This window comes from Nesoenas mayeri (genome assembly GCF_963082525.1).
Source record: "Nesoenas mayeri genome assembly, chromosome: 14".
Taxonomy (NCBI): Eukaryota; Metazoa; Chordata; class Aves; order Columbiformes; family Columbidae; genus Nesoenas; species Nesoenas mayeri.
The window spans coordinates 6,237,497-6,263,218 of NC_137556.1; the positions used below are offsets into that span (position 1 = coordinate 6,237,497).

At 44.5% G+C, this 25,722-nt stretch overlaps 1 protein-coding gene across 4 annotated transcripts in view; it reads right to left on the minus strand.

Moving 5' to 3' along the window:
* GRIA1 (glutamate ionotropic receptor AMPA type subunit 1) overlaps positions 1-25,722 on the minus strand; it is a gene marked incomplete at both ends in the record, with an annotated part of 120,991 nt that overhangs the window by 56,657 nt on the left and 38,612 nt on the right. For 3 of the 4 annotated variants that reach the window (XM_080353599.1, XM_080353597.1, XM_080353598.1), the window contains 3 exons: positions 81-134; positions 5,068-5,252; positions 6,684-6,923. In XM_080353599.1, the coding sequence (XP_080209725.1) occupies positions 81-134; positions 5,068-5,252; positions 6,684-6,923 (479 nt within the window). The remainder of the gene's footprint in view (positions 1-80; positions 135-5,067; positions 5,253-6,683; positions 6,924-25,722) is intronic. The other variant, XM_080353600.1, reaches the window with a different exon arrangement.

Here is a 25,722-nt window from a genome sequence, read left to right on the forward strand (position 1 = left end):
GACTTCAAGCTTATTATCTATAAGTATAGTTCTTTACAAAATATGAGATGATAAAGAAAATGCAAAGGAGGGCAACTCACCAAATTTGCCAGAATGTAGTGGTATCCGTTCCCATTTTTTTCAAGCTTTATGATCTGCAAGATGCAAACCAAGGATAGTTAGCAGAGACCAACTAAGGAAGTAGAGCTTTATTTATCTACCCTTCCTCCTCATTTTTTCCCCAATGAGACTGGTTGAAGACAGGAAGACACAGCTAAAGAAAAGTTCACAACCTTGTCGGAGGAAGGACAGAGCTTTCACACATGATATTTGAGCAGCAAGTCTGAAATTAGACAGGACAAGATACCCAAGTAGATTCCACAGGCAGGAGACTAAGCTACCTGGATCAACTTTTTTCCTATGGGCTTAGGGATAAAACCAATGCTTTTTCAAAAAAAAAAAACAAAAACAAAAACAAAAAAAAAAAACCAAAAAACAACTTAAAAGGTTAAACAAGATTTATATTTCAGACACTAAAGGAACAAAGCAGGAAGCCAAGGTCCATTTGTCCTGTGAATGCAGCTGAAACACTGAGCAAGACGAGAGCTTTTCTGCTCATCCTCTGAGCCAGAGTTCCTGCCCCAGATACTGACCTGGGTGAGATGTCAGGAGGTTTACAATAAAGGGCAATTTTAGTCCTTTAGTGCATTGGGGTAGCTTCAAGCCACATCTTCAGAACAAAGCTGCCTGGACATGTTACTCAACAGAGGATTCCCCTCCCATGTTCATTAAGATTATTTATATCTTCATGCTCATGGCGTCCCTATATATGCTCTTTACCACTTATTCCTTTCTCCCTGATGTCTGTAGAGTTAGGGTTTTATTCTCTTTTATCAGCACAATTGCTTATAGATCTGTAACATTTGAAAGTTTCTATGTTAGCTGGAAAAAATCCCGTTGCCTAAGAAGAAAGGAGCCAGCTGTTGTGGGGTTGCATGTGATAATGTGGGACAGGGTCATTGATCAGATGTTCCCTAGCTGTCTTTTTCTTGATTTAAAAAAATACAGAAAGAATACAGTTAAAAATCACATTATTCTTGCTGACTCCATGTTTCCATTGAAATTCCTCTCCACTGATTTCCAGCACCACTGTTAAATTCTTACCAGGTTACTAAAGCCAGATACCATCTGCTTTTCAGCCAATCCACATACAGAAAGAAGACAGTAGTAAAAAAAAACAGCCCAAATCAACACGCCCTCAAAACCAGTAAAAACACAAGGAAACATGAGAATTGCCAGTTTCTGAGGGAACCGTGCTGTTTCCATAAGATGGCAACACTATCTCTTATTTCCATTGTCATATGAATTGGTTCTGAATTACTGCCTGCATTGCCAACACTCAGGCAAAATCTAGACAAGTGACAGCAAGGCCAGAAAAATCCTCACAGCCAGAATGATAATAAAACGGCTGTTGTGCTGGATTCCACTAGAGATCAGTCTACTCAGGACTGCTCTCTGATACCAGGCTGGTAGCAGGTGTTTAAGAAGCGTCAGATGAACACAGACTGATCCTCCCCATGGGACAACACTCCCAGATTATCACGAGCAGCCAGTTAGGAATTTCCAAATGGATTATAAATGAGCTGACACTTGCTCTGTGCAACTGGTTCATCTGCCTTAGCCGCTCTTTGATGAAGTGGCTCTTGTATGCACATTAAAACTCATCTGATTCCCAGCATTAACATGGGGGCAGCAATTAACTCCCATGAAGGCTTCATTTAGTAGCAGATCCTTAAACAACTAATGTCAGCATCACCACCTTCACTGCCCTGTTGTTCTTCCTGTAGGACCCCTTCAGTATGGCTTCTGCTGAGCAGTTTGAAGCCCTCAGATACCTGTATACCTAAGGCTATAAAGATATATACTCTTATTAGGGTAGTTTTCTGAGTACCTTCCATTGCCAGATCTGAGAAACAAAACCAGACCCAACTTTTTCCCTTCCATTTATCAACTGAAACCGACCTTTGCAATAGGTCCCAAACCTTGTGGGAGGAAGGAGCATCTCCAGGGCACTGGGATGTCTAAGAATTACAATCCAATTCCCTATTTCTACAGTATCAACAGTAGCTGGCATTGGCTCCTTCTGCCCAAACTCTTCCATTGTTATTTTATGAGGTGTCAGAGTCGATGAACCGGAGAGGGCTGCCATCCAGCTTTCCCTGAGCTGTTAATCTTGCAGCCCATCCACCTGAATTATGAGGCTTGCTTCCTGTGTTTTACACAGTTATTTGTGATCTTAATTTATTTTAAAATGCTTGCTCAGTCTTAATGTGTCCGGACGGCAGTAGCAAGCTGAGGTTATAATAGCATTTATCACTTAGCCTGAACGTGGTGAGAGGCTGTGCTGGGCTGCATGCCGATAGCTCACTTGGGCCACCTAGGTTTCATTACCCACTTCTTAATGGGCCAGTTTGACATCTATTAGAGAGAAATCCTCTCAGAGTGAAACAGTGGCAAAGGAGAAATTCCAGTTATTCATTTTAATGAGAGACAAGAAAGAAACAATACAGGGCTTTGATGGAATACAACCCACTGCTTACTTATCCCATTAAGGCTACACAGTGAGGCCCCGCGGATATCCTGCCCTGAATCAAGGCCTGGCTCATAAACAACAGTTACCTCGGCAAAGATAAATCATGCCCTTGAGACATGACACAGAGAAACCTCCAAGAAAGAAACTGGGTCATTTTTGCACGTATCATTAACACACGGAGCACTGGCCCCTTCTACAGCTGCTATCACCAGCACATGAGAACTGCCTTGTTGGAGTCAGTGGCGCTTATTTGTTTTATGCATATGGAGTAGGGTGAAGAAATTAAAAGCATGTGCAAGTGCTGGTGTGTACACGTGAGGGATTGATGCTAAACAGCCATCCCCAGCTCTTCTGTTCACCGCAGAGCACAAATTCACAGCCACCAAAAGACAGGGACAGGCTTGTCAGGGAAGAAGATAAACACATTAAAATGTTCCTGAGAGGCCAAGGCAGCTCTTTGAACACCTCAAACACTCAAAAAACCAGGGAAAACACAACAGTGACATCCACACAGAGGCTGCTGATGTGATGAGCTGAGAGACCAGCCACCAGCCCCTGTTTAAGTCCCAGCTGAATTTCCTGTGATAATGAGCTGAACACGGTCTTTGACCCTGTCCAGTTATCTGCATGTTGTGAAAGACCTGACATTCCCTGCTTTGCTGGGATAACTATCTCCATTCTCAGAAGTCCCTGTGGACTCAGAAGAAGAAGGCAAACGAGGCTGAAAACAGACTACACTGGTCTGAAAAAGTCATTCACAGCCGTATCCCTAACAGGAGTGTTACCTCCTAGGCACAGACATCTGGAATTGCTCTGTCTTTAATACAGGAAAACACAACATTGTCCCTCTCCTTCCTGGAAAGGGATGTTTTTTACAGCATTGCAAAACAAATAATCATGAGATCTGGGTATTTTTTAGTGTTCTTCAAATAGCTTTAGTTTATCTGATTTTAAATCTTGCTCCAGTTATGCGAAGAAATTTGAAAGAAAGACTTATTTTCTCGTTCATATTAGGAAAGCTAGATAATATATGACTACAGAACTTAACTCTCTGTTAGACAAGCCAGGCTTAAAAAAACATCATTAATCTTAGAAATTTGATACACTATAAAGCAAAGCTTGCAGAAAAGGCAAATTCATTAGCCAGGCCCTTCCAAATGTCTTGTTCAAACTGCAGCTACTCCATGGTCAGAGAGAAGACCTTACCCTCCAGAATAATCTGATCTGTCCTTCACTAAGCCTGACCTTTATTTTGAGGTTTAAGCCTGCTACCTGCTTTTTTATCATATACAAAACAGAGTAGCACCAACAAGGATGGATTGTGATCGTCGCTGAGCCATGCAGCTGGTGAAATGGCAGTTCTTGCCCTAGACAGCGAGCAGCTGTAGTGCGAGACAGGAGATGACAGGTAGCTTAGACAAGGCGACGTGTGGAGCACGAGGTAAGAGTGAGCTGGTTATGACAAGTACGACAGCAGGAGCCACAGCTCACTAGCTGTGTGGCCCTGCGGGGACCTTTCTAAGCCACGTGGAATGAGAGTCCCAGCGGTGGGGAAACCTTGGCTGTGAGAGGGAAAGGTGTTGTGTTTGGAGTTGAGGAGGGGACACAAGTGTGGACTGAGACTTGTTCATGGACTAGCATTGGTCTCCTGTCCACAGAAATCCACATTCAGGACTTAGGAAAAGCATTAAGGGAGGCATGGAGGAAAAAGGATGGGGAAAATTCAGGTCTGCACTACTAGGCAACTATCTAGATTGAGGCTGAGTAAGGCAGGAGACATAACCTAGCTACTGAGTCCTCTACTGCATATCCCGTCTGCCTTGCGGCCATGAGCTGACAAAACAGCCAGGAGATGGCTGTGAATTAACCAGTCTCTCGCTGCAAGGCATGAGAGGAGCTGGAAACATCTGATCCTGCTACAGCCTCAATGTCCCGGGAGGATGCTGAGCTTTAAGCCCAATCTGGAGACTGTGCTCCTGAGGACACTGCAGATGTACCATAAAGCTTCTCCATTTCTGTCCTGCTGGCGCTGGTTGTGATAATTTGGTACAGTTTATGGAGGCTGGAGGACCAGAAGTCCAGCAGTGCCAATTCACAGCTGTACCCTAACTCACAGGAGGTGTGAAAACTGGAAAAAAAAATCAGCAGAACAAGGAAGTGCCATATTTTATGCATGCTGCTTGGAGGAATTAGCATAAAGCAAACTCATTGGGGAGTAAGAGGGTGTAAAGGATTCAGCAGAGGAGTCAAACAAGTAGGCGACATGGAGAAGCAGAGCTCACTCAGCATGAGTACCTGGGAGCTCCCAGTCTTTATAGGGCTTTACAGTTTCCACAATAACACAAAGGAGAAATATCTGCAAGCTCGGCAGCCTGCTGTAATGAGAGTCCCAATGAGACATGGATCAGACAAGAATGGAGAGAACTTCTCCAGGAAAAAAACCCCTTCCTGTCCTACATGCAAGACCCCTTCCAGAAGACCCACACCAACACAACCTTGCTAAGGATGATGTTCAGCCGCTCAGTTTCACAGTCCACCACCACCAGCCTTTCCTTCTTCTTCTCCAGCTCCTGGAAGAGCACGCGGTAGCCCTCTTCTGTTGTTGTCAGGATGTTGACGGCTGTCACCTGCCAGTTCTTCTCAGCTGCTGTGTCCAGCACTTTCTGTAGGACTGACAACCCTGTGATGGGAAGAGAAAGGAAAGAGAATGGTAGGGGGAGAGCCAGGTTTTAGTTGTGCAATGGAATCTTTCCACCCCTCTGCCAGCCTGTGTAGCTGCCTCAGGTCGGGCTGGATACAGCATCGCAAGAGCACAGCAGAGGTACAGAGAGCAGCTAATAGTCTAGCATCTTATCCAAACACAGCTGGGCTAGAACTGACTCCTACCTTTTCTGTCCTAGCATAGGAAAACAGGATGATTCCAGGCCTAGTTTTTGTCTGTAATCCACAAATCAGTCTCATTGATCAGGCCCTGCTGTAGGATTCAGATAAGAGCTCTAATCCCAGTCTTCTTGTCTGTCACTACCCAAGTCACTTTATTTCTCTGGTCCATAGTTCCCTTCTCATCTTTGATCTGTTTAGGCTGCATGCTCCTAGGGTTAGGGACACCCTCCACAATCACAATACACAATCATATTCAGAGTCCCTGTCTCTCTCGGCAGCATCTCATTAGAAAACTTCATTATTTTTAAAACAAACTTGCCTAAATTATGTGCAAAGACTTCCGGAGGAGATTACGTGTAGCCAGCACCACTCTGGAGTCCTGCTTGACAACTCTGCCTATTGCAGTCCTTTTGGGATATTCAGAGTGCCCACGCCTTGTGTCAACAGAAAGCAGGGTAGGATGCTTTTACACCTTCTCCTTGTCTCTTAAGGTCATTCTGTCCCTGCAATGGCTAATGATAACTTCCAGGATAGAGCTGTAAATGACCCTTATCTCTGCTCTGTCCCTGAGAAGCCTGTTTTGCTCTCAGCCTCCAAGCCTGGAGCTTTAGAGGCATCTGAGAGCTGTGGAAACTGCATCAGAGAGTAATGAGATCACCAGCCCTGTTCCTAGTTTAGAAAGTTAGATAATATCTTCCAAGAACCCAACAAAGGCTTTAGTTATTTTACACACACAACTAACACTGATTAACGCAGGGAACTTGGAATTTCCAAGCTACCTGCCAGAAACACACACAGTGTTACAAGGAGATGTTGGGTCAGGTGAGACCTGAGCAGCTGTAGGTTCACATTTATAAATGTGGGACTCAGTGTCCTTGAGATGGACAAACTTAAAAATGGGACCTATTCAATATAAACAATTTCCCCATTTGAAACTCAAACTGCTTACACATTAAATATTTACCGTGTGTTGATGGGGTTCAGACCCAAACCTGTAAACGGTGATATACTGGATCAGGCTGATGTTACATCTAGATCAATGCCCACCTTCAGCAGTGATGGATACTTATAAAAGGAATAAAGAATGGGGAAGACATAGGTTGACTCTACCTTTAGCCACATTTTTATCCTCCAGCAACCCACAGTAAGGGGAATTCTCAAGGCCAAGACTCCACCTAGACCACTATGTTCAATTGCCTGTAACTCTTCCTGCGCGCTTGTGACTTACCCCGGTCGGCATCATAAATGTACACAAATTTCTGCCAGCTGTAGTGCTCGATGACATTGATGAGGGCATCCTGGAGCTCTGGGCGAAGCTGGAGAACAAACTGGTTGGACGTTTCGACAGGGAAGCTGGGCGTTATGAAGCAGACGTGGAGAGCCCCACAGAAAGATGTGAGCATGTTGACGGTCCTCCTCTCATAAAATCCAAAGATGGCGTAGACGCCCTTGGAGAACTGCGAGCAGACTGGAGGAGCAGAGAGAAAGGCCATGAGGGCAGAAGGACAAGGAGGTTTCTTATGAAAGTCACCAAAATAAACTTTTTCCCTGACATAACTTGTAGGATTACATCACTTTCCTCAAGGCCTGTAAGTTGGTGAATGCAATCTGTAAAGAACAGAGCTGGTGGTCATAGGCTGCTCTGCTCTTGTTCTGCACACATCTGCTTTGTCTTTGATAGGCAGATGGGACACAGGTGAGTGAATTCAGGATCCCTGGAGCTCTGCTGAAGATTTTGGTGCTTCTGGGATAAAATGTGTTACCTTAACAAGGGAACCCCTCAGCAGAAGAGCCCAGTGGCTCACCAAGCTGTGCCTCCTCGGGATGGCAGCTGTCCGGCCCCTGCAGCTGTTTTACTATGGGAAAGAAAGGCTGCAGCTAGAGCTTGCTATTGCATCCCCAGACACGTCCAAAGAGCAGAAGGAAAGCATTTGCATGACAGCACAGCAGCTTGCGGCTAATGACTCCAGGGGAAAACCACAGGTTTGACCTCAGAAGCTGAGACCACACTGAGAGGACATGTCAGCGCAGGCTCACCTAGGTTCAAACGCTCATAGCACAGCTACAGGGAGGTTCGTCCCTGGGCACGAGCTGCTGGCACTGAGGTTGGAGCCTCTGACACCAGGGGAGCATTGGTACTTGGGGACACCTGTGTGGCCATTTCTAGTTTCCTCACAAAGCCATGGTGCGGAAGGCTGTGTGCCCAGCGAGGCAGTGGTAGCAGCCATAGCTAAGCTCTGAGGGTGTATGCGGGGCTCCCCGGCAGATATTTGTGTCTGATGGCAGCAGCTGGCTCTGTGCTGTGCAGGGAGGGCTCTCTGGGGTTGGAGCCCTTCTCAGGAGAACACTTAATGAGATCGTGGGAGCTGCTGGAAAAATGCCTCAGGATCTCAGTGAGGCAGAGAGAGTTCACACTTTGAGTTGTAAAACTTAGCCCCTGAGACAGTCAAACTCGTTTAATGTCACCTCTGTTTATGGCACATCCCAAGTTACCGTCAATAAATCTCCCAGCCGGAGGTGGTGGCAGTGACAGCGTTTTCCCTGTGTCAGAACTCCTGGCACTAGTGTCTCCTCCTGTTGTCACTCCAACTCTGAAGACCTTTGGCTGTGACATTTATACTGACTCAACATTTCGCACATCACTCGCCAGCCCTCCTCAACAGAGTGCAGGATGAGAAGTTGGATGTGACATTTTGGGGTCCCCTGGCAAGCACTCTGAGCTGCTTGGGAATCCCTTGACCCGGTTTCTGCTGGTAGCCACCAGTACTGAACCTTCTGTATGTGTGGCTGGAAACGGATTACTAGACATGAGCTTACTGCATCCTTATCTGGGCTCCATCCAAGCTCTATCCCTCCAGCAGGAACCAGAAGTCATCCCTGACTCGCTAACAGCCATCCTGGATAAGATTACCTTGTTCCTCACTTTTGTACTGCCAGCATTGAATTATCAGAGGGAGGAGCAAGAAATCTTGCTTCCCACTGTGCAAAGCAAGTCCTCATTTCCATCTCATCAGCAAAATGAAGCAGCCAGATTTTTGAAATGGCACAGAGTGTGGAGAGCTAAGAACTGAATCTCATGACACTGATCAGAATTTTTCCTTCATCTTGGAATTGAACCCAGGTTTTCGGCATCCCAGCCCAGAAACTTGTCCTCTTTTCACCACTCAGCATCTGTGATCTCACATACCTCTGCACCCTCCTCTCCCAAGAGAATTATATATCTGTGGGGCAGGGTCTTCTCCTGAAGCCCAAACTATAATGGAAATAAAGCCCCACTCTATTTTTACGGCAGTGTCTCTCTTTGCAATTAGCAATTGTGCCTGTATCAGCTGGAGTCACTGTCCCCATCATGAGACTGACACATTCAGGAAGAAAAAGCAGCAGATACAGATAGAAATAGTCTGAACATCGTTTCCGTGTGACTGGACCAGTGGGTCTAACGAACAGTGCAATATACCATATGTGAGAGATCAGAACATGATCTCCGGAGACCCAGGCTTCAGAGTCACTGAATGATTAAAGTGACATTCTCAGGGCAGCTGAACAATCCAGCACAATTAATAATCCAGACAATAAACTTAACTGGCTTGTTTTGTTTTAAGCAAGTCATGGCTTCCTTGAATTTTATTTTCTATTTGAAATGAATATATTATTTTTTAGATTATTTTTTTAACTCTGTGGCTCAGTCACACTCAGGCAGCCCTCCTACACTGTTCTGAGACACTCATCCGTCCCAGCATTTGAAACAGATTGCACCAAAGATGACTGGGAGAACGAACAGTCTTTATCATTAGTAATTTTGAAAAGAACCCTAGCTTTCTTTGTACTTTCAGACTAAGAGGGGCCATGGACAAGGCAGATAGCTTGGAAAAAGGAGACTTGCTGAGGGTTTTCACCGAAAGAACAACAAAGAAACCACTGTGTCAATTAATCTGTAAAGACGAAAAGAGTGAAAACTGCAACCACCTTTCTGGGACTGAACTTGGCACAAAGTAAAACCAGTGACTGCAAAATAGTTTAAATCTCAGGACCATTTTAAATTACTGCTGTTCCAAATTAATTTACCCAACAAAACTAAAAAGAAGTTACTTCATATATATTTAATGCACTAAGAGATACTTGGAATTTCTATTTACTTTAATTGTTTTATTAAGAAAATTTATTAACGATTGTTTTCTCATTTGATTGCTCTGCAACTTCCTAATAACATCCTATTAAGAAATGTAAACCTTAACTAGAGGAAGCAAACATTTTAAACTCTTTGTTTTTCTAGTGGGCAGGAAGCTTATCAGCTCCCCAACAGTCACTAGCCTCTGACTGATGCTTTTCTAAAAAGAATAAGAAATATAAAAAGAACAAAGATCATGCTGGAATGGAAGGTCCAAAAAGTCTGGTCAGTTGGCTGGTGACCACATCACACTCGGCAAGCCTGGTGCCAATGACCTGTTACAGCTGGATGGCCACAGCCTGGTTTTTCCTGCAGAAGAGAGTTGCCATCAATCTATTGGGTCTACCAGCTGAATTTGGACAGTTCAGCCTCTGAAGCTCATTCCTTGCAGGTGGGAAATGGGGTGAAACACAACATAGTAAATGTTTGCATATCCAAGGATGCAAGCATGAGTGAAGAGTGTTTATTTGGATGTAAACGCAGACATTGGTGACAGTTTGCATGTGCTATTCTTGGCCTCTGGGCTGCGTGAAGAGAAAGAAGGACAGAGAACATCTGTTCTGGGCTGTAACTATGGTATTATCTCACAACAAATTTGTAATTAATTGATCTAAACAACCCTTCAGAAAATATAGTTCATAGTGATTGATAACCATGGCAACTACTGCTGTATTCACCCTGATCAGTCTTGTAGTATATAATTGATTGAGTTGGGACTTCTGGCTGGAACATCTCCAGTGTGTGCTGCACCAAGAACCATGGACACCTCATATCCCCCATCTCCAGGCACAGGATCTCCCACTGGGGCTCCCAGAATGCCATTCCACAGACAAAATTGGGTAAAAGCAGAGGCATTAACTTGATTGTCACCTGGTTATGCTGTAAAGACAACCAGCTCTTTGGACACAACTCTGCAGCGCCTGCTGCAACCAGGTGAGGTGACAGCTCCTCAAACTATACCAAAACCACTTCTAACTTAGAGTAAAAATCAAAATAACTTTATAAGGTTCCTGATACCTAGTTAAAAAGTGATTGATACAGCAGAGCAAGCAGGATGAGACCTCCTCTCTGCCTTTGTGGAAAGGCAGCTATTCTGGAGCTGGTGTGTCCTTGAATTTAGATGAACAAAAAGCACAGGGGCTCCACTCATGCTTGAAATCCTCAGACGCCAGGATTCTTAGTCCTGCAATTTCTCTTAAGTTTTTCTTTTCATATGGAAAATAATTCAAGGTAAAGCATTTAAATCTGAGAGAGGAAACACTGATTTTATTGAAAGTACATGCAGGATAGGACCCCGGCAGCTCTGGCCACCTTTGCAAATACTTCAAAAGAAAAAGAAAAATACATGCCCACAGCTTTAAACTGCTCGTTTTCTCTGCAGAGGAGGAAAATAAGAGATATTGTGAGCCTAGAAAAATTACTGGGACACTTTTTGTGGCTAAAGCTCTCAACCAGACACAGAGACAGCAGATGTACAAGACTGATTTCTGCGTTCAGGAGCACCAGGAATATTTTGGAACTGGAGGTCTGATCTGATCTATGAGAAAGGCAGATGTCAGATTTAACAGATACCTCATTTGGATTTTGGTAAAAGCAGAAGTGAAACCAAATAGTTTCTCTCAGAGATGGTCACCACAAAAAGGGGCTGAAAAATTCTCAGTATTTGAGGGAGGCAGAAGGGCAAACAGGCTGCACAGAAGGATGGGAATGAAGATTTGTTCTCCAGGAGTGAAAATGGTGCAATTCTGCTGAGAATGTGCAAGCAGGACTGCTCCCCGCAGACACAGCTGGGGAAGAAGCCTGGTAGGAGATCCTGGCAACTGCTCATCTGCCATTTCCTTTAGAAGCAGAATTTTCACCATTTCACTGAGTTTAAGACTAGAAGGGGACATTAGATCATTTCCACTGACTTTTTTATCTCATGGACCATTAAGTTTCACCCAGTTACCCCTGGAGAGAGCCAATAATATGGGTTAGTTGAAGGCATTTAAACTCTCTGGAGACTCAACTGCTCTGTGCCTCCGATGGAGAACAGAAGTAGCACAGACAGTGCTAATACCCAAAGCCACAAGAGCAGTAAAAAAATTGATTAAACAAATTATCCCCAGACGTCCCCCACAAATGACTTATGTTATCTGTTGCAGAAGCAGACAAAAAACTCAGATGGTCCTTGCCAGATCTCAGAGCCCTTCATAACACTAGAGGATGTCACATATGAGGGAGCATCTAGGAGGGAAGGCACGGCACACTCCCCAGGAAAGCAATTCCTACAATGCTGAGCTGCGGATGTTGTGAGGATTTTGGCCAAACTACCCTTCACAGCCCAATCACACAGGGAAAGAAAAGGGCAATTTAGAAATGCACACTTCAAGATAAGAAGAAATCTCTGAAACCAGCGAACCCAGCACACACAGCACTTACTCCAGAAACCAAATGAACACATACCTTTTAAAAATTGCAAGATGAGTATGGCCAGACTTTGAGTGTTGTAAAATGGTTAGATCAGTCTATTGCCCTCTGTAAGCCACTGAACAACCAGCCCTGCAACACCTCCAGCCCAAATATCAGTGTGGTACCTTCTCCATCTGCTCAAGCCTCCTGGGACACAGAACCAAAACCCAGACTTGCAGCAAAACACACTCACTGACAACAGTGGTGTCAAGGAGCACTTCCCACATGCTTTTCTTTGCTTACTTGGTGCATATGTATGCACATGTGGGAAAGAGGAGGGGGGATGTGGACGCCTAATTTTTTTCTAGCGTGCTCTGCCTAGAGGAGACCCTCACACCGTGATGGAGAACCTGACATCAGATTGGCAAAGCTGGTGGAATTTCAATGAAAGAGCACTAGTGCCTGCTTCAATTAGGATCAGCTCAGCTTCCCTCCCAAATGTTTGTCCTCACAGTTCTCCAGTGTGGCGTAGGTGTCAGAGCGCATCTCTTCAGCACATCCCAACTACAGCATGTTCCCACAGATTTCTCTAGCAGGGGAAAGCCAAACAGATTCTACACTCCCCCATCGCTCCACACATGTATTTAGCTGACAGCAGATATGTCCCGTATATCTGATCAACTGCAAATCAGGCTGATATGATATCACAAGAAATATATGTTTCTCCTTCAGATACATAGAAGACAGAGAAGTGTGCTCCTCTCCATCATTTCCCTGCACTGCTGCTCTGACCACCTTGGAAGATGCAAGTAGCATTGATTTTTACATTAAGATCTGCTTTCTTTCCCTCATATTTTAACAATAATCTCTGATTGAAGAGCTGCTCATAAGTGATAACTTCATTTTTTTCAATTAAGCTTGCCTGTCTGACAAATAAGTCCTGGTTTGCCTGGTTGACAAATGTTAGTTTCCCTTAAGATCAAATTGGATTTTGGATACTTCTTTCTTGTGTGCTGCTGAATTTAAAGAAACAGGAATAGCATGGCACTTTCACCAACAAAAATTAACAACATGGACTCTCAGTCATTTAAGTGAATTTCTAAATTACAATCATGGCGATGGAAGATATGGCCATGGGAAGTTGACTTTAACCTCTCTGTCAAAGGGACCAGTTGAAAATCCTGGCTCTTCCACCTGTGTACTTCACATCTTGAAGCCTCTTCTTACTTTTCTACTAGAGTCTTTGAATGTAGTTCTCATCCAGTGTGACTACAAAATGGAAGAGAAAATCCAAATATCAATGGCCTTAACAGGGTGGCCAAGCTTGTTGAAAAAAAATATGTTTGACAAGGCTTTCCTTGCTTGCTTTTTAAACATATTGTTACTTTGGGATTGCTGACATTTTGTTGAATCATACAAAATCAAGAATTAAATATACTGAAGGGTTTCCAGTCATTCTCAAACTATTGCCGAGCAATGGTGGCACTTCTAATAGGAGTTAGATGCAAATCAGATGAAACACATTGAGATCACAAGCATCTTTTAACAGGTCCTGGGGAAAAAGAATCCAAAGGAGATATGGGCATGTATCTGCCAAGACCTGGGATTTTGGGGTCACAGACTTGGATAACCCCTTAAATAAAATGTCAGTTGACAGCTGTATTTTCTGGGTAGCCTTCAAATGATGGCTAACTCACTAAAAGACAATAGAGACAGCACTGTAAAGGACAAGATGCCCATCTCAAGCAGCATTCAGACATCGCAAAAGCCTTTTCCTTCTGTGATTAGAATTAGGTTATTATTCTAATAGGGACAGGCTGGGTAATACGAGTCCTGTGGCTAACAGATCAGATTATGTGTAAGGGAAAACAGGTCCAGTGCCAGTTCTGTTTTAGGATTATTATCTAATCACCACTTGGATCTTTGCTTCTGAAATGGAGGAAGGCAACTGCCTTTCTCTGAGCCCCATCTATTCCAGTTCCCCTGGTCAGCCTGTCTCTTGCTCTGTGATCGTATAGATCCAATATAAGACCATGTTCTGAGCTATAAGCACTCAAGCCATGCTCTCAAGCTGTGTTAGGTTCTTGCTGTCTACTGCCTTCATCTTGTCCAATGTCCCATACCAGAGGAACAGCTTTTCCACAGCATTCCTTGTATTCGTAACTTTTTTTAAAACAGAAAGGACATGCTGAAGGGCTTTGGTGCATGGAAACAATTCTGCATTTTTCAGGTCTGGTAGAGGATCTCATTTTTAAAATGGGAATCTTTAAAAAAAATTCTCTCTTCCTTACACGCCAGGCTGGCTCATTTCTGGGGTACAGCTAGCTGTCAAACCATGGCAAGCAAACCCACTTGGGATACAGTCTGAGATCCCTTTATAGCACATTACATTATTAAAACCCACTATATTTAATGAAAAGCACATCTTCTGCTCTCTGGAGCCCAGGGATGGCCTTCCTGTGGCTCTTAAGCCTTGCAAGGCTTATGAGCAGTTTGACATTGATACATGTGTCAAAACTGTCTCACGCTCTTAGCAATTCTGTGCTGGCAGCGGGGCTGCTGGGCAGTCCAGCTTTAAGCCATGTCCAGAAGGGAGCAAGCATAAGATGCTGGCCATATTGGATTGTCTTGGAGCAGCAGAAGCTCTACGAAACCAGCTGCTATCTCTTGCTCACAAACCTCAACTGGACTCCCTCTGCAGCTCCCTGAGGTGGGGAGTGATGCCTTCATGGGTCCGCAGCTGCAGATGGGTGTTGCTGTGGGCCCCATGGGCCCTAGAAGACCAGCTATCCCTGCTCTCACCCAGCCTCCTACAATGAAATAGAAAACAGCAACCTTGTCCTCTTTGAGCTCTCCATGTCTGAAGCAGAGTCATAAATATTAAAGCAAGATTACTACAAATGAAAAAGTGACAGTGATATTATAAAAGGAGGCAAGGAATGAGGGTTGAACCAATTTTGCTTTAGCTGCTTTATTAGATGGCCTTCTGTATTATATTGGTCCTTCTGCAGACAGTGCTATACTAGAATAACTAAATACGGTATCACAGTGTAGCCTTCTGCTGGGGGGCACGAACAACGGAGGAAAATAACAAAGCACTAAAACCACAGCATGTTAATATGGTACATAACACATTGCTCTTAGGTCAGCTCAGCATTTAATTCTTGGCTGTGAGATCTGAATTATTAAAACAGAGTAAAAAGAGGAGAGTGAGGGGTGGGAGTGGGGAAGATAAGCAGTGGAAGAAAGCAAATGTGTCACATAAAGAGCAGCTCACTGCAGATGAAATGCATTTTGTCTTCAATAGCTTCTTTTCTTTCCCTAATACTTTATATCTGTTCATAGGCATTAAAGCCTGTGACTGTCTTCAGTGCAGGCCTCAGGTTTTGATGTGGATTTTGTAAGTGCCTGTCTTGAAACTGCTTGCAAACAATGCAAAACCCAGACTATGGACTTTCCCTGGAAAAGTTACAACATGAATGTTAGTTCCATTGGGGACGGAGAGTATTAATGTCTACCTCAACACTCCTTTCTTAATCTTCATCAAAATAATTATAATTTTAGTCCCGTGTTCCCCTGCTTCATAAAATGTGTGTACAGGTATTCCCAAATTTTCTCTAGTCTTTGCTCTCACAAGTGCACCAGTTTCAAAGCCAAGCTGATGTCTCGGTCTCTGATGTGGTCCCTGTGACTTACCCAAGATTTGTGTTGTTGCTTCCAATTGAGAAATCAGTATTTTGGTAAATTTTCTCAGCTATATTGTTTCTGGGTTTTTTGGGGATAATTTTCTGCTCATAGTAATGTCAATGCTAGCCCTTCCCTGAAGTCTGCTCCAGGCATGGAGCTCGGTTATGAAATATATACTCCTTCTTCCAAGTTTGTAATGAAGGTAGCAGTCAGGACTGGTTTTAGCTGCAGCTCTGTATCAGCCTTTCTCCCTGCCCCATCAGCTCAATACCTTTGAATTTCCAATCACAATTGTGCCTTGTGAGCCTTTGGCCCGTTCTAATCTACAGGATTACAGTCTTTTGGGCCACTAAATTCCACAATGTAAATTAGAGCGTTAGGACCAAATTTTGTGATTTGGCAGGCAACTGAAGATCAGACTAACTTTCAACATGGTCATTTCCATGCAGAGACACGACAATACATTTATCAGCCAGATAGGAAGTCAGAGCAGCTACACTAGGAGAGCAGGTCTGAGTAGGATGGTCTCACCTGGTGACCAGTGACAGTAGGAGACCCGGTGACCCAGCACAGCTCCTCCAGTTCTGGGTTTACACATGGTATTTTCTGTGCCTGCTTTGGGATCTCAGCCAACCCTTAGAAATGCTGAGGTCTGACCTGCACACAAAGCTCCATTTTCTGCTTTTAACAGTTCTCACTGCAGCTTTAAACATTTCCCTTCCCAGACACTGAGCTTTCGCTAGCAGGGTACATGTCACACACTGTAGCATATGCCTGTTGGAGAATGACAAGTCACACACAGCGGTTCGGATCACAGCATCTGGACAACTACACAGCAACGCTCTTGGGCAGCGACAACGTGGCCCGTGCCCTGAGCCTGCTTCTCCCTGTGCAGTCAGAGCTGATCACCTACAATCCCTTCTCCTTTCTCCCTGTCTCTATTTTTTTCCCACTTCTGCTTCTAAATTTCCAATTTTTAATTGTTTTGTGCTACAGTGCATAAAACCTTATCCTTCCATGCCACTGAACTAACACAACTAATTTTAGCGCTTTCTTGATAACAAACTGGAAATTAACAACTTCGTTTGTTAACACTCCACCTTTTTCCATTCAGAGCACAGCCAAAGAAGCTAACAAAGCACACACAGGGATGCGTGCCCTCTCCATGGTCTCAAACACTTCCTGAATATATATCTATATTCACATGTCAGCAGTGGATTTGTTTCTTGGCGTCAGTTGTCAGACCCAGAACAATCTTCAGCCTCCAGTCAGCTGTGGCCAGGCAAAGCAGGTGTTAAACTCTGTGAAGCCAGGTTGGGTATGGTCCTGCTGTGCCCAGCTTGTAATCCCTGCTGTGGATCTATATGAAAAGAAACCTTTATATTTCCTTACACCCTGATTCCCTTTCCCGATTCTAATTTTTTAAATTGACAAGAAAAACCCCTAAACAACCCCCTTTTTAAACTCCATGGGTGTGTTTCCCTCAAAGAAACATGGGGATATGCCATATTCCATACACCTAAGTAGGCTGTGTGGGCATTATTATTAATTGGCTCAGAAATACACTTATCCTGGTAGCCCCCACACATGGGTACCCACTGGGGATGTAACTGTCACTGCATGGGTTTGTAGGATGCCTGGCACAGTGCTACAAGGCCTCTGCGAGGTACTGTAATGTATACATGTTAAGCAGCAATAAAGAAAGCCACTGAATAGCTTCCTCTAAGTACAGAATTACCTTCCCAGCAGAGAAGAAATGATATGGCTGGCTTACCACAGAACGTAAAACAAAGGATAAGGAGGGACCCAAATGCAGTGCCAGGAGAATTTTCTCTAATCAATCTTTTCAGTAGTGATCATGTCTTATGTGTGTTCTATCTTAAAATATCTCCCATGTTAGGAGGGAGGCTGGCTAATACAGGCTGCCAGAGGATGTTTCCCTCTTGTGGTAAGCTATTGTTGGCCCTTCTGACATTGAGTCCCTGCTCATTTAAAAATCAAAGGCAGCAGACAAAAATCACAGGGTACATTGGGGAAAGCACCACCAAGCTCACCTCTCCACAGAAACACAGTCTCACTGCTCTGGACATAGAAATAAAAACTTGCACTTATCCAGGACAAAGTATTCTTCTTTAAAGATAATCTCCTACATACAGGACAGAGCATCTTGTCCTTGGGGTCCTGAAGTGGGAAGCAATACTTAAACCCACCAGCTCCTTGACACATTATTTATAAACACCCGTATTTCCAACAAATTTTCAAGGCTACGTTACAGGTATCCATGGAGCTAGCAGGGCAGATGCTCCAAAATCTTCATGTGCCATCACTGCTCCAAAACTGCCATATTTTCTGGAGTCACTAAAATCTTCTGAAAACAGGAGAAGCAAAGGTATAAACCCAACAAACTACACTCAGTACACAAGGGTTAAGCCTCCAGAGCACAACCCTTTTATGTTACCCGGTTGTATACCATATTCACCTAAGGTCTGTGAAAGCACAAATGGTTTTGAAACCCCATTTAACACCTCAGCAAGGGCTAAGTTAGGTGCAGAATGACAAGATCCTTTGACATCTGAGAGTGCTGGCTTTTGTAGGCTTAAGTGCCTCCCTTGGTGGTTCTTTGCTATAGTCATTTCTTGTAGGGTTTTTATTTTTCCTTTTCACATTAATGTTCCATTCCATTGTGCTCATAGCTTTCTTCAGGCCTACTTAATGTCAGGGGGAATATTACCATCTCTTCCCTGTCATTAGAACAGCTTTAATCCTGTCTGCATTGCGAGGGCAATAAATGATAATAGCTACCACATTTTTATTTCTGCAGTGCCTCTGAGCACCAGGTTTTATGAAAAATCCCAAACAAACAAGTTTAAGCCTGGGATCTTTTAAACCCGGTGGGAGACTGTGTTGTCTGGGGAGCAGGAACACAGAACTGTGACAGATGGTGAGATCTGGACCTATGGTTTGCAATTTTATGGTCTCTGGTGAAGCTTCTGTGCAAATAGCTCGTTGTGGGTGGTGGAACAAACAGTTTACATGAAGTGCTTCTTAGCTAGCGTGCCCAGATGGAGCTTGAGAGGTGATGTTTGCTAAACGGGGGCTGCAAGCAGCTGTGGAGGGTGGCTGCCCCCAGGCAGGAGGTGCAGGTGGCGTCCCGCCGAGCGGTGGGGACAGCGAACTGAGGGAGCTCCACTCTCTGCTCTGCTGCTCCAACAGACCCACGGACATGCCTGGAGCCCCTGTGAGAATGTGACCCAAAATGCCAAATATTAACCAAGGGGCTGGCTATGTAGCAAGTACATAGCAAGACCTTCACTGGAAATGAAGTGGAATCCAAGATTTTCCTAAAAAATCTTGTGTAAAATCTGTGTAATTTTAACAGCATGACAGAAGGGATTTTTACAGCTACAGACTTCTCCTGAACCTGCGCTTAGATCCATAAAAACCATCTCCCATAACAAGCTGGTCCTGTGAGGAAATAAACATCACAGGACTGAGAAAAGGACCAAGAAGTGGGAGAAGCTGCTCAGCATATTGCCAATGACAGACACCTTGGATGCACACCTTTTGCCTAAAACACCCTTGGGCAACAAATTCCCATCAATGTTAGTGGCAGAAGGCATCAAATGCTCGGACACAAAACATTATAATAACATTTTCTAGAGAGACAATAACTTTGGGAAAGGTTTTTCTAGTATATGCTTACTTGTAGAGCTCTGTGTGTTCACAGTAAAGATTTATGCTAGCGAAAAATACAAAGTCATCTTCCCTACATAGAAGCCAGTGAAGTAACCAGGAGCATCTCAGTTATCCTGAACAGCCTACGCTGCCAAAGGGACTGAGAAAATGGCCTGGAAAAATGAGATCATCCTTAACATCAGGAAAACCCTGAGATCTCTTCCTGATCTGCCCACTTACATACTAACACTTTCTCTACCGATTTCCATTCTGGAAGAATTTTTAAGCTCTTGAAGAGAGAGACTCCCTAGTGAACTGCAGAGGGCAAGAGAGATCATGTTAAATGTTCTGCATGAATACAAATTGCGGAGAAGACGACCAGGGCACAGGAAGGGAAGCTGTCAGAAACTTAGGGTCCTTCATCACTCGGGAGCAGTGCCATTGCATATACAGATGCAGTTTCTGTCTTAAGCAGTTACTCAGCGTAAACTGAAGATTATGACACAATTTAGGCAGCTACTGAGAAAACCCTACCGCTTCTCAACAGAAACTTTATAAAATATGATTCAGACAGAATAACAGCAGCAAACTGGAGAATGTTAATTTGTATCACTTTTCACAAGCATCAGAGAGACTCTTCCACTGTTCACCAGATGTAGTTCAAGCCTTCTGTTGACATTGAAGGGAGGTGCCTCTGAAGAAATATAATTGCCTATGAAATAAGAGTCACTGGCCACCCTGGGTCAGGCAAGCCTTGAACAGAGAAACACCAGGAGCACCAGGTTCTCAACGAGTGGAAACAGTCCTTGGATTTAATAAATATTGTGCAAGACAAGTGAGCCATGGAAAACTTCACACATCAGGTGTTAGATTTGCTTCCCACAAGGAAAACCAGGGAAACTGTACTGTGTAATGGACTCTAACAGTACATCTAAAGTAAGCACATTGATGGCTAAAGGTATAATTAACCTAATTAAGGCACCATTTATTCCAGAAGCCTCCAAGGAGAAAGGCAGATGGAACTGCCATCTAAAGGAGAAGGTTGCCAGGGCAGACACTGCTGCCATCAGTGGGCAAAACCACAGTAAAGTCTTGGTCTGAAAGGGATAAGGCAAAAAGAAACACCCATGAGGCAGATTCCTCTGTCTCTTGGCATGCACAAGAAGGCAGGGGAGCAATGTAAAAGCCTGTGATTCACACCACTGGGGTTGTTCTAGCTAAACCAGTGAGGGCTGTGATTTTCTTCTTTCTGTCCTGAAACCCACTTTAGGTGCTGAATGCAGCAGAGGGGAGTGTCTAGCCTTCACTTTGAGTTCCTGACCCTTCTGTTAGAGAAAAGATTAATTTCCCTGTGAAAGAAATTATTTTTGGCTGCCTATATTTAATGTGTCAGTGAACATCTGCACTCATATTTCCTAAGCATTTGTTGTGATCACTCCCCTGCACTGCTAGTCTTGACAGTAGTGGCATCAGTTGAGAGCCTTCATAGCATTTCCAAAATGTGCTTAAATGACATAGTTGACTTCCATCTCCCTTTAAAGAAGAGACAATGGAATGACTTGAAGGTGATTTGGGATCTAGGCGTACATGGAAGCCATATGGTACCTGCAACCCTTGAAAATCGGGCTTTAACTCGTGTGCTGAAAGGATGTCTCCTCTGACAGCTTTTATCAGTGCACTTTTAAGGTCTGGTGCTTTCCTGATATTGCCTGTGTAGCAGGTCTAGGCTGGAGGAACTGGGATGGCATATGGAGCAGGTTTGATTGACAGAGATCTTCTGTGCATGTGCACTTCGCCCCGACCCGATGGTGCAGCTGTAAATGTGTGGCTGTAATACACATGCATCATCCTGTGAACTTCATTCTTAAATCTCCCATGGAAGGGAGACACGTAAGACACTTTATTTTAGTGTGGAAAAGTTATCTGCATTCTAGTCTCCCTGGTAACTACATCAAGGCCAACAGAATTACACTAGGTCTAAGTATGGTCTAGTTTTGTCAGCTGGGAAACACGTGTTTCCTGAATGAGGCTGCAGGGATACAGGACCTGATTTGTGTGTGCAGTCAGCTGTGACCTGCTTGCAAACTGTACTCGCTTCACGTTTGCTTGAGCATAGGTCGCCAAGGTCGTCCTCAGGCATGAAACTAAAAAGAATTTGTGATAAAAGACCCTTAAGAAACCTCTTCTGGCATCCTTACTGGAAAATCCTTCAAAGTGAAAGTATAGAAAATAACAGAAACCTGAGGAGATGTGAAAGCTGGGAGGGAGAAGGGGAACAAGGGAAAGGAGATGCAAGCTTGAGGTTCATCGGTGGGGGAACAGCCAATTTAATTTCAAAATCAATTGACGCTTTAAAAGAGAAAAACAAGGATGAAAGAGAGCGTGGAGGGAGGCTGAGTGCAGGAGCATTCAGAAACCCAAGGGCCAGGTACCTGTTTCAATAAGATGAGGGAGAAAAACTGGCTTTCAACTTGTGGTTTATTCTGTCTTTTCTCTCTCTGAATGGACAAAGACAATAACACTATGTTCTTCTTTAATCCTGCCTAGTCTTAGCTAAGAAAGGTTTTTCTAAACCTCACTGGCTAAAGCCTGGCAGCCTATCCTCCATGAAGATTTTTAACCTTATTTCACAGTTGGACAGGTTGAGGCAGTCATCTGTGAGACACCACACAACAATTTTGGGGAGGGACCCAAGTGCCCTCCCACAAGCCCCTGTTGTCAAGTGACAAGGTGAAGAATGGGCCCAGTGCAATGTTTTTCCAGTGGGATGCTCACAATTCACCAGGGGATGATGACTGCTCCACAGGGCACTCCCTGTCCCCATTTGAACTTCTCACCCATCGTTTCAGAGGAGGGAATGTGCTAACAGCAGAACAAGGCAGCACTGCAATGGGCATGATGCCCTTCTCCAAGCACACACAGACTTGGCACCTCACCCAAGGCTTGGGGATTTTGTGACCAGCTGTTGAGTGGGCACTTTGAAATGGAGCTCATGTACTGGCTTTAACACAAAACCCATGGCAATTCCTCTCACAGCTCAACCTCATCCTCCCTGCTGATTCACATTGGGTTAAAAGTTTATAAAAAAAAAAAAGAAGGACAATGCAACTCAACTGTTGCCTGAAAGACTGGACACCTTCCCAGAACAAAACCATGGCCCCATCAAATGCCTCTTGTTTGGGTCTCTCTGGGTGATTTCATGATTTGTTAGTTTTTAAAAACCAGAAGGGCTATCTAATCACTATGGCCACGCTTGACTTCCAGCACAGCACAGAGCAGGGTGCCCAGCCAGCAGCTTTAAACAGAACTACTGCTGGGCAGTGGTTTCTGGATCAAGCAAATCCTCCCTATGGGGCAGGGATGGCAGCTCTGTGGCTCCACTGTGAGTCCATCCCATCTCCAGTCCCCAGCGGAGCAAAAGGGCATCACTGTCCCTGCTGGCTCTGCCAGGTGTGTGCAATGGGCACGGTCAGTCTCAGACACATGAAGATGCAGGAGATGAAGTTGGCTGCCTTTGCCATAGAACGTACCCTGTTCCTGCATCACACTGACATGCCTTTTGTTGCAAAACGGTAACTTTAAGATATAAAGACCCCATTTTATGGGCAATCTTTATATTTAAGGATCATGCTTCTACAGGAAATTTTCTTTGGTACTAATAATGACTCTTCACCTCTGGCTGGAAGCCTCCTACTTTATTTTCTAGTCATGAGATACTATATTTGTGCAGCACCTAGCACCAACGGGAATCTCAAGCTGCAGCTGCTTTGGTTTTAGCCTTCTTCCTTAAATACATTATTGATAGCTACAAAGCAACTAGACAGGCTTTTGATGATCTTTCATTAAACAGAAAGAAAACATTTGAATGGTCTACCAGACAAGCAAAGGATCAATTTTTTTTGAAGAAAACTTACACTAGACACCCCAGCTATTTTATTTTATTTTATCATAAAAAGGTTCAGTAGGTTTTACTTTTAGTATCTCTTAGATGAAACTAATGCCAACGGAATAGATCCAATGCAGACATACTGTAGATAATAAAGCTAGCTGAAATTTTTCAACACTTTTCGTTTTTTTCTCTAAATGAAAACTGAGATTTGACCAAATTAGAAAATTACTGACTTTGAAAAAACACCGCAACTTTCATGCAGAAAAGAAGAAAAGGAAAAAGTGTCAGAATGTAAAAAAATGTGTGTTGAGATGCAATCAACCCTCTACCTCTTCTCCAGATCATAAATTGCTCTAAGACTGCTACCAGTATTCTTTCCACCTAGAAAAGGTCCTGTGCTGGCAGTTGGCTGGAAGACCAGAGATAAATCTGAAGTGAGAGGTATAGAACATGGGGTCCGCAGAAACGTTGCCAGCATTCACGCTCAGCCGCAGATCAGAAAGCTCAGCCATTCCGAGAGCCTCGTCTCCTGAGAAAAACATTTAAGCTGCATTTACCCCCAACCTGGACCACCTCTGCTCAGCACAGCACAGGCCCGTTTGTCCTGCCCTGCTCATAGGGTGACATTTCCCCTGTGCCACACTGCCACTCCTTCCCACTGCCACCCATGTGCTCAATGTCCCCCTGCTCCAACAGGACAGATACTGCTATGCCTCTTGCTGTGCTACATGTTCAGCCCCGCTTTGTCACCCAGGGGCACCTCTGTGTCAGGTGCAGGCCTGTCACCCTCCCTACCCACAGGACAGGGACAGCTTTTTCTATGACTGTTCCTGCGGGTGTGGAAGCCCTTCGTGTGTCCCTGTACTGTGACCCACTGTCACGGGCGTGTACATGGCCATGAACAACCCCCGGGTGCTGCGAGCCGGGGTACAGCCATGCACATCCACAGAGGAAGCTCTCCCAGAGTGTCCATATCCCTTCTGCCACACACCTCCCAAATCCTCCTTACCATGTCTCACCCGGCTGCGTGCACACACGTGCTCACACACATTAATCCTTCCATTAGCTAAATCCCGGCTTTTTACAGCGGCGTTCTTGCACGCAGCCGTCCTTATCATCCCGCTTGCAGACGCACGGCCACTCGCTTATCTTCCCTCTCTTCTACACGCACACACTTTTTTTTTTTTTTTACACAGAGACTAATCCTTCTCAGTGTCACGTACCTCAAAATCCTTCTTACAACACCCCCTCGCACACTGAGTAATCCTTTTCAGAGTCTCACACACATGATCCCGCTGACAGCATCCCTCCACACACATACACAGCCGCATGCAGCATCCCACAGAGCATTTCACATGCACAGGAACTTCTTTGGGTGTCTCACACACCATTACCACCCCTCCTGAAGCATGTCTTTCCCGTTAAGTCTGATACATGCATGTGAACCTGCCATTACTGCAGTAAAACCAGTATTTTCTTAAAGCCAGAAAAACGAAAGTAGATGAGGTATATGGGGGATAAGACCATGAATATTTGGGTAATTGTTCTGGAAAACTGAGAGTTTGTCTCATTAGGAGAGATTTAAAAGATCTGGCATGTTTAGTGCAGGGAAGCAAAGGCTGAGAGAGGATGGGTTGCTGTCCATAAAAACATCAGAGGGGTAAACACTAGAGAAGAGCTATTGATGCTAAAGGACAACATTGGCATGAGAACAAGTGAGAATAAACTAGCCATGAATAAACGCAGGCTGTGAACCACAGAAAGATTTGTAACTGAGGGAGAAGAACAGCCCTGGTATTGCTTTCCAAAGGGAGCACTGGAGCAAAACCAGAGCTGGTTTCACTTAGAGCATCATTTCTGTCAGAGCACAACCTGGCATCCGTGGCCCTGAGGTCCCTTGCTGTGCTCATTGTGCAGTTCAGGCTCGGAGTCGCACCCTCTTGCACCAGCACACTATTTCTATCATAAGGGATCAATAGTGCAAAAGCATTATGTTCCTTGGCTTTGTGTCCCCACCTACAGCAGCAGAATAAGAAAAATGAATTTTCCCCTTTGTGCCTTGTTGAGGTGGGTGTCATGCAATGACTTCAAGTCCCCCCATCACCTCCACAGTTCTCTTCCTTGACTTGCTAACAGGCATTGCACCAAAACTACCCTGGCCCTTTCTTTTTTTCCTGTAACACTCACACCACTGCAGAGATAAGAAGCAGCCAGGGAACAGAGAGCTCCCTGCCCCACGTGGGAAGTGCAGCTGCAGCAGCCAGGGATCTGTGTTGACGGCTGTGGCTGCAGAAACCACTCTCACATTTCCTCAGCACACGTTTGCATTCCTGGAGTCTCCTGCCTCCACTGTTCAGCTGTCTCCAGAGACACTGAGCACCTGACACGTCTGATAGGAATTACATATCTGTAATACGGATACAAAAAAACACAGGAAAATGAATATTTAGAGGACTG